The sequence below is a fragment of the Oryzias melastigma genome, linkage group LG16, assembly GCF_002922805.2.
Source record: "Oryzias melastigma strain HK-1 linkage group LG16, ASM292280v2, whole genome shotgun sequence".
Taxonomy (NCBI): domain Eukaryota; kingdom Metazoa; phylum Chordata; class Actinopteri; order Beloniformes; family Adrianichthyidae; genus Oryzias; species Oryzias melastigma.
In genome coordinates, this window is record NC_050527.1 from 1,606,618 (window position 1) to 1,617,955 (window position 11,338).

An 11,338-nucleotide genomic window follows, 5' to 3' on the forward strand; every position below is an offset into this window, starting at 1 on the left:
GAGAGTGTTTAACTCCTTCCACCACTTTACTAACATTTCCTCTCACAGCAGACGAGGAAAAGTAGAAAATGAAAGGGTCCAGGCATGCATTGAAGGTACTGAGGAGTAAAGCTTTGTCTCTCCAAGCAGGATCTTTTTTTGTGATATATCCAACTACGTGAGAGACGTTGAAGGGTCCAAAACATAACGTAAACACCAGCAGTGTTGCCAAAGCCATGCCAATGGCCCGCAGGCGCCGGCGCCGGTCAATGTGCTGCAAATTGGACAGAATCCTGATGAAGTTGATATAGCAGAAACTGCTGATGAGGAAAAGGCATGAAAGCACAATGCAGAGCCCTAGGCGGACAGGGAGGAGGACCCGCAGCTGAGCCTCGGTGAAGTTCTTATAACACACCTCCTTCTGGTTCTGACCAAACACTGATGTGGAGTTCAGGGACTCATCTTGCCCAATAAACGGGACAATTAAGACGATACTATTATCAAGTAAAGCGATAATCCAGAAGAACATGCTGGCAGCGACAGCATACACCGGCCGGCGCTTCAATGAGTGCTGGATGGGGAAGGCTACACCCAGGTAGCGCTCCACGCTGACAGCGGTGAGGAAGAAGGCGCTGTTGTCGATGGTCATGAAGAAGACAAAACTGGACAGTGGGCAGAGCACGTAGGGTAACTTCCACACCATGCCGTTCCTCACCTCCTGCATCTTGAATGGCAGGAAGAGCAGGAAGAGGAGGTCAGAGATGGTCAGGTTGAGGAGCAGGATGTCTATCGGCATGGGCTTCTGCCTCACCTTCTTGCAGAAGGTGTAGAAGGCGAGGACGTTTGCTGGGAAGCCCAGCACGAACGTGACAATGTAGACAGGGAGGCACAGCCCAGTCTGGCAATTGTGCATGTTGACCTCTGTTTTCAGTCAAAAATTGATAAAATAAATGTATTGAAAATATGTCTTCTTTTTGTGTCCAGAAAGCCAGCAGCACGAAGAGGTTTTGATCTGTTGAGCGGTCTGAACCACAGGACTTGGAGGCGTCTTATTGGGTCAGTTGCCTGGAACAAACTGGACGAGGCAGCTCGGTGTCCTTGTCCTCACCAATAAACAGAGCCAATATTTTCTCTTGGACTCAGAGCTCTGCAGATAAGAGGACATTATGTTAAATACAGTCTATTGCAGGATCAAATGTGCATTTCTATACATTTCTTATATTGACTGAAAACAAGATCATCCAAAGCATCATAAATAAAACTATTAGTTTTATCCATTAGTACCTTTAGTCTTGCTTAATACCTCCTTATCTGTGTTTCACAGTTTATTGAGGTCGTTTATCATTCCACGATGATGGGTAAATGTGTCGGCAAATCTTTTTGTATAAAAACCTATTTCTGTGTTATTTGTGGGCTGACTATTTTCTGCAACATTATCATTAATTCCCAGGTGATGTTGCCACTCTATGACCAAATGTTGGATGTACAGTGAAAACTATAACCTTCATAAACCTAATGAGATAAATACTCTGGACAACTTAGTGTCTCGCGCTTCAAGGCAAAATGTACTTTGCTGTTTCTTGCCCATCCAATTGTTAAATGTAAGTGCGAAGATAATGAAACATGAAAAAATAAATAAGTTGGTTTCATTTAAACAGTCTGAAGTGTGTTACAAAGAAAAAGCAAGATCTTACCTTGTAGGGAACTGAGCAAGACAATGTAGGTAAGACGATGACTCCATTTTTATAGTCAAGTCACCAAGCAGAAGTGTTTCTTTTTTTCTATTTTCCTAGAGACAGTGATGAAACTAAAAATAATCCACCCACTGAAGCTAGTTTTAGACTTCCCCTCTGTCTGCATTGGTGGTTTGTTGGTTAATTTACTCTCTCCTGTGGTACAAGCCTCTACCCAGCCAGTAAGGTCAAGTGAGCCTCATATGGTTTAAAATTGGGAAGAAAATGTGGGCCCCGATTTGGTTTGTCTGCCGTTTCTGTGGTGGCCCCTACTGTGTTTGCCCACATTGACTTAAGTGGGGACTCAGTGGGTTAGCGCGCTACGCTAGCCATCCTCTCGGTGGACAGCATAGCATGCTAGCGAGCTCCTCTGTATTGAGCTAACGAGATCCGCTGTATTGAGCTAGCAAGCTCTGCTGTGATGAGCTAGTGAACTCCACTGTATCGAGCTAGTGAGATCCACTTTAGCTTGCTAGCAAGCTCCACTGTAGCATGCTAGCGAGCTCCAATATAACGAGCAAGCAAGGTCCTTAGCATTGAGCTAGCGAACTTCGCTGTAGTCTCTATTCTCTATGGCAGCATGCTACCAAGCTCTACTGTAGCATAATAGTGAGCTCCTCCACAGTTTTGTGTCTTACAATGGTGGTTTCAGTTTAACTATGAATTGACTTGAGTCATTGTTTCTAGTTTTTATTTATCTATATTTAGTTTGAACGATTTATATTTAAGTTTGACTCAATAACAACCAGCTTAAAACACTAAAAAAACATTTGTGTTTCAAATTATTAATAGTTAGGCCATATGGTCATTCCGACTTTTTTCAGGAACTATCAAACATGAATGCATAACTTCAATTTTTACTTCCCATTATATACTTCCTGATAATGTCACAATAAATTGTAGGTTATTTTTAGAATTTAATAGTACTTTAAACTGTCACTCTATTGGTCAGTCGGATGGTTCAAATCTAATTTTAAAATAACAACAATAATAATTATTAAGTAACATATTCGACATGCATTTATAAACAAAAAATGATCAGCAAATGAATTGATCTTTCAGTATTTTTTTTTTCTTTTTTTGCTTCGTCTGTACTTGCCCCTAAACTGTGGAACACTCTTTAGAGTTGTAGGTCTTGCCTTATTCTATGACCCTATGTTTACATACGTGAACAAAAGTGCTCTCCAAAACAAAAACCTATGACCTAGACCAGGGTTCACCAACCTTTTTGAAACTGGGGGCTACCTCAAGGGTACCGAGTCATATGAAGGGCTACTAGTTTGAAATAACACATTTGCTTAGTTTGCCTTTAGTTCTACATTATTAGTAATAATGATGATATTCCTCTATGTAAAGACACTGATTTCTCATCATAATTATCAATATTGACAACAAGCAAGGAAACAAATATCAATATTCAGAACTTTATTAATCTCAACAGACCTTGTCACATTTTGAGGTAATGACCAAATGCAATGTTTTTAACAAAATAATAACTATTATTAATGAATTATTAACTATTATTAATTAATTATAACTGTTATTAGTGGATTTACACTCCTCAAACGCTTTAATTCAGTCTCATGTACCCGTCCCTTTATTTTCCTTAAACCTCCGAACAGGTTGATTGACAGATCCCACAGCAGACAAGAATCTCCACATTGTGCGTTCACTGAGCTCTGGACATAAGCAAACCCAAACAGCCACTCGGCCCATCTCAGTCCACAACAAACTTTGTCATTTTTATACAATCCACAGCAAAACAAATCAGTTTTTCAGAGAAAACACTATTTAATCAATCGATTATATACGGATCAGTGCCGGTGGTTCTATGTTTTCTCTGATAAACTGCTTCATATTACTGACGATATCCGGTGCTCAGTGAACGCACCATGCAGAAACACTCAGCAGCCCTGGGTTCTGTTTCCATTACACATGAAACTAACAAATTTCTAAAAAAACACAGTGTCGCAATGACACGGTTTCATAATAATGCAATCAAACACAAACCAACTCACGTGATAAGTCATTAAAAACACGGCGATAAAAGAGAACAAGTATTTTTTTGATTTGATTCACTAAAAGGGAGCATTTGGGTGATGTCACAGCACTGTCTGGGGCGCGCGTAAAGTGCAGCTTGACAAAGAAGAGAAGTGAGAAGCCTGTTCAGCGGTTAAAAGAAAAAGCATTGTGTCTAACAAGTAAGCATCTGGTTCTTTTTTTCTGTTTGAAAACACGGCAACATCTATTCAAGTTTCTGTCACGGCACTCGCACTCATGAGACTTTAGGCTCCAAGCTGCAGAGGTGCAGCTGCAGATGAAGCGATGAGGAAAGGAGGAGGAGGAACTGCGCGATTCCGTATGACCAGCAATTTCTAAAGAGCTGTGACGCTGTGGGATCTCTCGTGGCGCCCACTGTGCTGTGCTCGGACAGACACTTCAGAAGCGCATTTAATTAGAAAAAAGTCAATTTCCATTACAGTTTTGCAGAAAATGTCCATCCATTTCAATAAACCCAAAACCCGCTCATCTAAGCCAAAAACCTTATTTGAAAAATACATATTTTTTTTTGTTTTTGTTTTTTTAGAAATTGTGTTTCCAAATAAAGGTAACTATCAAAAATTAAATTCGCGAAATTTCAGAGTCACTCAGGCGCTTGAGGAGCGCAGCACCACTAATAAGTAAAAGAACTGACCAAAAACAACTTTTGTGGAGTGTTTTCTTCTATTGTTTTTGTTGTTAACCACAAAATAAAGAATCTTAAAACAGGTAAAGTCTCAGTGTCTCCATGCGGGAAAAGGAGAAGCGGACACTTCATTCTTTGTTATTGATTATCTCGTTATAACGAGAAAACGATAAAAAAATAAATACAAAAAATAAAGTGGGATAGGCTGTTTTTGGCTTCAGCAATAATGAACATTTATTTTTAAGATGTTTTAATGTTTGATTATTTGTAAAGTCAAGTGTGATTTCCAAAGATTGCATCACAATAAAATGTCATTTTTGAGCAGTTCACAAGTGAGTTGTGCTAGAAGAGACCTGCGGGCGACTTATGTGGTGCTTGAGGGCGACCTGGTGCCCGTGGGTACCATGTTGGTGACCTCTGACCTAGACGTTGTTAGTTGGACTTTTACTCACAGACTTTCACATCAATATGGAAACTGATGTGGCCTTTTGCCATTTTCTCTTCATGGGATTTTCGTGTACCGAATTTTTCTAGGGGTCATTTCCTTGTAGAGTTTGCATATTCTTCTCATGCATGCATGAATTCTTTGGCTTCCTCCCACAGTTCAAGAACATGCGTCATGGATTAATTTGTGGCCCTAAATTGTCCCTAGGTGTAAACAAACCTGTCTGTTGTTGTTTGTCTCTGTGTGGCACTGTGATGAACTGTCAACACTGTCCAGGGTGTACACAACCTTCAGCCAGCTAAACCAGTGACCCCAAAGAGTAATTGTAGCACATATTGTCCAAATTCAGTACAAGCTTAATGAAATTGTTAAAAGATAAATTGCTATATTTATCGGTTCAGTTTTCAGAAGATTAAATAAGGCTCATAAGAGAGAAGGCAGGGACTGAGGAGGTTTGCTTTAGATTTGGTATTTATAGACAGACAAAATGGATCTAAATATAAGTACAATGGCCCCCTAATCAATAACCAGCATTTGTTGGTCTGGAGTACATAGACCAAATGTAGTCTCTCACATACACATTTTGGTATAATGTGAGCAGTAGTCCAGCAACAATTCCGGAAAAGTAATCCTGAGGCAAGTATTCCAGCGAAGCCCTGAATATGTGGTTTACGCAGAAGAGCTGTGGTTAACAGGTTGATTGTGAGAAAAATCTATAGGCTACAGGAGCCTCCTACCAAAGACGGATTGAGCACAGAATGGAGGAAATGCCTTGGAAGGCTCCAGGATAGTTCAATCAAGTTCAGAGGTTCGGGCTGCATGAAGGACAGGACCCTTGAAATTCATGTTGTGTGTACACATTCTTAGATCTAAACATCAAGTTATGTATGTCAACAGAAATAGATAAACTCTCATGATATATTCAAATAGATATTGCACAATATACTGTACATTCAACAGTGTCATTCAGGGGATACAAAACACTGATAATTCACTTAAATAACTCTCCTAAACGCATAATAATCAATATGATAATTGTAGACTCTGGGATAAACTTATCACCCTAAATACATGTCATGTGGACAGGAAACACTTGAAATGTGGCATTGATAGCATATGATAACCAGCTCCATGTTGTGCCATGAAACAGCAAATGCTAAGTTAGCCAGAGAATGGAATTCAAGCCAAGCAAATCATGTAGCATCTCCGTCGTCAAAGGGCAAGTAGTAAGTGAGCAGTTTTACATCAGGGATGAACCAATTCCAACGATCCTGGATAAACCCATCAAAAGCTTGGGGTGATGGTATAACGCAGATCTGAAAGACACACAGCAAGTTGAGCAACTCCGGCAGGATATGGCCAACTGCCTTAAGAAAATCAACAACACATCACTGCCAAGAAAACTAAAGCTCTGGTTTTACCAGTTTGGGCTGCCACCCAGACTCATTTATCCCTTAACCATGTATGAGGTCTCACTTAGCCATATCAATCATCTGAAAAAGCTTGTGAACTCTTATATGAGGAAGTGGCTAGGAGTTCCCAATTGTCTCAGCAGGGTTGGTCTCTCACTGCGATGGAGTCCTCTCACTACCAGTCCCTAGACAGGTTGAAGAGTTTAAGTGTGCCAAAGTGAGGCTTGAAATGTCTCTCTCAGACTCAAAAGAGTGGTATGGTATGCTCTGAAGCACACTTCCTCAGGACCCTGGGCATTAGTCCATCAGAACCTGCAAACTTTCCAGGACGTAACCTCATCAGTTTGGCGCGTATTTCAACCAACGAGAAGTGGCCCACTGCTGGATCACTCGCTGCTGGAACACTCATAGTAGGATTGAATTGGTTTCCAAGTGTAGCAGAACCGGAGGTCGTGGCAGCAGATGTGGTGAGAGGTGCCACCCCAGTCCTTGCAACAGGAAAGAAGTGGACCCCAGATACAGCTGTACTGCAGGCCAAATCTACTCTTTGTCATTGTGACATAGTGGGCCATGTCCAAGAAGGCAGAGGAGGCTTAAGTTTGGGACTGTAGCACCACTCTGGGAAAGGCATCTACAACTGAACGTCAGGACATGGTGGAAGATGAGGTACGCCAACAGGAGAAAGCAGGAATATGCATCCAAGCCGTTGTGCAAGCAAAACAGGGCGGCTGGGTGAGGTGGGAGGGATGGGAAAAGAGGAAACTCACATGGAACAAGCTTTGGAGCATGGAATCAAACAGGCTAAGTTTCACCATCCGAGCTACTTATGATGTGCTTCCCTCTCCTGCAAACCTGCAACGATGGCTTAGAAAAGATCCATCGTGCCCCTTCATCTGCCGCTACACTTAAGCATATCTTAGTGGGCTGTAGGACCAGCCGCACACAAGGCAGAATTCATGGAGACACAACCAGCTCCTGAAATGTCTAGCCAACACACTAGAGTACAAGAGGGTGTACATCAACGCCCAACCCTTCAACAGCCAGGATAATCACCGACTCCCTCCACCATTTGTTTGTGAAGGGAAGAGACAGAGCAATATTCCCTGAATAAATGTGAGGAACAGGATTTACCGTGAGTGTGCAGCCTGCTCTTCTTCACTGAGACTTGGTTGACGGACAACATCTGGACAACATCACCGACACCTGCGTCAACCACTGTACCATGGTGCAGGTGGACAGAGACCTGGAAAAGAGCGGAAAACAAAGGGTGGTGGCCTTCTCTCTCTTTCTTAACAATAAATTGTGCCATTCTGGTCACTTAACTGTGAAAGACATTTGCTGTTGTTGTAATGTGGAGCATCATGTGGTCAGTTTACGACCCTATTATATGCCATGGGAGTTTTCCCACATCATCGCCATTATTGATCCGCCATCGGATTGAGGCTTCACTCACGTGTGATGTGATTCAAGAGACTGTCGCGAGAATTAACCTGCAACATTCAGATGCACTTTAAGTGATGTCTGGGGACTTTAGTCATGTTGACTGCAGCCCTCACTCATCAGGTTTTACCCAGTATGTCAACTCTCCTACAAGGCTCAACAACACTCTGGACCTCTGCTATGGGAATGTCAAACAGGCATACATTGCTTGTGCCATGCCTCCCCTGGGGAAGTCTGATCATAACTTAATTCATCTCCTACCACTCTACAAACCCATTGTAATGAGGCTTCCTAAAACCCACAAATCACTAAGAAAGTTTACCCCTGAGGCCAACAAAGCTTTGAGAGACTGCTTTCACTCTAGCGATTGGAGTATTTTACCGGAGGACTTTGACAGTGACCTGGATGGGGCAGTTGATAGGATCACGGACTACATACACTTCTGCACAGATTCTGTGGTTCCTGTTAATAATGCTCGCTATTTCCCCAACAACAAGCCCTGGATCACAAACATTATTAAAGATCTCTTAAACTTAAAGAAGGAGGCTTTTAAGTCTGGTGATCAGGCAAAGGTGAGAGAAGTGCAACCCGATCTGAGAGGGAGCAAAAGGCGAGCCAGAAGGGACTATAAAGGAAGGCTGGAGAGAATGCTACAGCCCAACAACACGAAAGAAGTATGGAAGGGCATGAGAGCCATTACGGGTTATAAGGAGAAGAGAAGATCAACACAAGGTGGTATTAATACAACCAATGAGTTTAACTAGTATTACAACAGGTTTGACTCAGGGCCCAGCAGAAGCTCCACTACCTCAGCGGCTGTGCCCTCCAGCTCCACCTCATCCAGAAGCTGCTTCTCTACATCTGCTGCCACGACCTCTGGTTCTCCTTCACTTGGAAACCAATTCAATCCTACTATGAGTGATCCAGCAGCGAGTGATCCAGCAGTGGGCCACCTCTCGTTGGTTGAAATACGCGCCAAACTGATGAGGTTACGTCCTGGAAAGTTTGCGGGTTCTGATGGACTAATGCCCAGGGTCCTGAGGAAGTGTGCTTCAGAGCATACCATACTCCCAGAGCACCCTCTACAGGACACCACGGGGAACGCGGTCGAACACCTTCTCCTAATCCACAAAACACATATGGAGCTGTGAACCATCCTGCACCCAAAAGAGGGTGTAGAGCTGGTCCACCATTCCACAACCAGGATGGAAACCACACTGTTGTTCTTGGATCTGAGGTTCGACTATCGGGCGGTCTCTCCTCTCCAGTGCCCTGGCATAGACTTTCCCAGGGAGGCTGAGGACTGTGATTCCCCAGAAGTTGGAACACACTAGTGATGGGAATTATGATTCCTTTTACTGACTCGAGTTTTAATGAGTCACTCACCAAAGTGAATCGATTCATTTGAGTCATTTGAATCATTGAGTCACTTGCCCAGAGAGTCCAAAGTAAAACACGCCACGTCCAATTTATTCATATTACTAAATTAATTATGAAAATAATTAAAACAAATCATTGCGTTGTGGGACACAAAGAAAACTTATTATTTAAAATGTTAAAAAAAAGTTTTTTCAATGTATGTAAATTAAATTTCTGGAAAAAAGAAAGGGAAAAAAATAAAGTACAAACAAGTGAACATATTTTTATAACAAGCTAAATAAAGAGCAGAAATCAACTGAGTTTCTGTTAGTTTTGTAGTTAATTACATTATTGGAGAAAAAAATTAGCAAGTTGGATACCAAAGTCAGTTTAAATTTTTAAAAAGTGGTGGAATTGATTAATATTCTTTTATTTGCTTTTCAAGACATAAAATGAAAAATGAATTTAATAATGTGGCAGCAGTTCGTCAGGGCAGAGAAGCAGCTGAGCAGAGGAAGCAGCTCCTCCCCGTCAAACAGGCTGATAAACTAAAGCTAAGCTAAGCTAAGCTAAAGCTAACGCTCCAGCACAATGGATTCCTACAAGCTTCAGAGCGAGGCAGAGCTGCTGAGAGTTTTTTCAAACGATTCACCTCCAAACGAGGCTCTGTGATTGGTCACAGATATGAGTACTGACTCGATACAGTCCAAAATGAGTTCTCTTCAGTGAGCTCTGAGTCCTGAACGAATCATAGCTGCTCCTCCATGTGTCCTGACTCGTGATTCAGCTCGGAGCGAGGCGCTGTTCGGGTTTCCGGTGAGCTCTGAGTCCTGAATCATGAGTCATCGCTCATTTGATTCAGCTCGAAACGAGGTGAATCAAATGAATCAACTGAATCATATGAGTGGTGACTCGAACACCTGCATTCATCCCGGACTCAGAGAGCAGCCTCGCACTCACAACAGCACCTCCGCGAGGGGAGGGGTATGGGAGTGGCCAATAGATCCTCCGGTTGGGAGGGGGAGCAGATTCTCTGGTTGGGAGGGGCCAGGGAGCAGATTCTCCCAAAGGGAGGGGTGACTGAGGAGCAGCAAGTGTTGTCTGTAGAAGAGCGGTGAGCACAGACAGAGCGAAACCAGCGATTCTGTCGTGTTTCAGCTTTGTCTCTGAGGTTTTTTAGTACTTCTCACAGCGAAGAGAATTAGTGGAAGGAAGTGAGTCAATTAATGAGTCAGTGGGGAAGATGACTCATGATTCTCGAGTCAGTAAAGTGACTCGCGAGTTTTGAACGATTCGTTCACGACTCGCACATCACTAGAACACACCCTCCAGTTCTTAAAAAAGAGAACCACTACTTCAGTCTGCCAGTCCAGTGGTACGGCTCACAACCTAACAACTGGTTAGGACCTAGTATAGAACAAATTTATATATAATTATAGCTATATATATAAATAATTGTTTGACATTTATATGTGACATTTGACATTTTATATATATATATATATATATATATATATATATATATAAACCCCAAAACAGATTATGTTTCGGCATCTCAGTATGAGAAAGGGATGCTACAGAAACTAGGAGAACAGACCATTCATTGATGGTGCACCTTATAGTGCAGATAATATGGCAAATTAACCTCAAATGCTTGAATTACGATAAAATTAGGTGGAATTTTTTTAACAAGTGTCTCTATTCATTTTTAAGCATACAGAATATAATTTTTTAAGTTATATCTTTTAACTCTGTAAAGATATATTCATCTCTCCACCAAACATCAATGTATTTATATGGTGGCCGTGGTGCGGCGGTAGGGTGGCCAACTCCTGATCTGAGGATTGGGGGTTCGATCATCCCCGCCATGTGTCCAAGTGTCCTTAGGCAAGACACTGAACCTCAATTTGCCTCTGGTGGAAGGTTAGTGCGAGTGTTCGGCAGCGGAGCCACCGCCAGTTTGTGAATGTGAGTGTGAATGGGTCTGCGACTGTGAAGGACTTTGGGCCTTCAAAGGAGGGTAGAAAGCGCTATACAAGTATACGGCATTTACAATTTATATGGTCATTTGAAGGAATAACTGTTAAAAATGTAAAATATTTTGTGGTGGTTCCTCTATCTCCATATGCTGATTTTTCTAAAACATATTTAAAGACAATATCTCTAAACTAAGAATAGTGTATCAAAAGACAGCAGAAAGCAGCATCATCACCCTTCAGAGTCAGACGCAGCCTTTTCATGAGTGGCCTGTACAGCCACAGCGAGCGCTGTAGCTCTGCAACAG

The 11,338-nt window shown here is 42.2% G+C and overlaps 1 protein-coding gene across 1 annotated transcript in view; it reads right to left on the bottom strand.

The window, feature by feature from the left end:
• LOC112143784 (free fatty acid receptor 2-like) overlaps positions 1-965 on the bottom strand; it is a 6,530-nt gene extending 5,565 nt beyond the window's left edge. Inside the window, exon 1 of the mRNA XM_024267984.2 lies at positions 14-965. Coding sequence (XP_024123752.1) covers positions 14-892 — 879 coding nt within the window. The 5' untranslated portion in view covers positions 893-965. The remainder of the gene's footprint in view (positions 1-13) is intronic.
• Between the last annotated feature and the right edge of the window lie 10,373 nt (positions 966-11,338).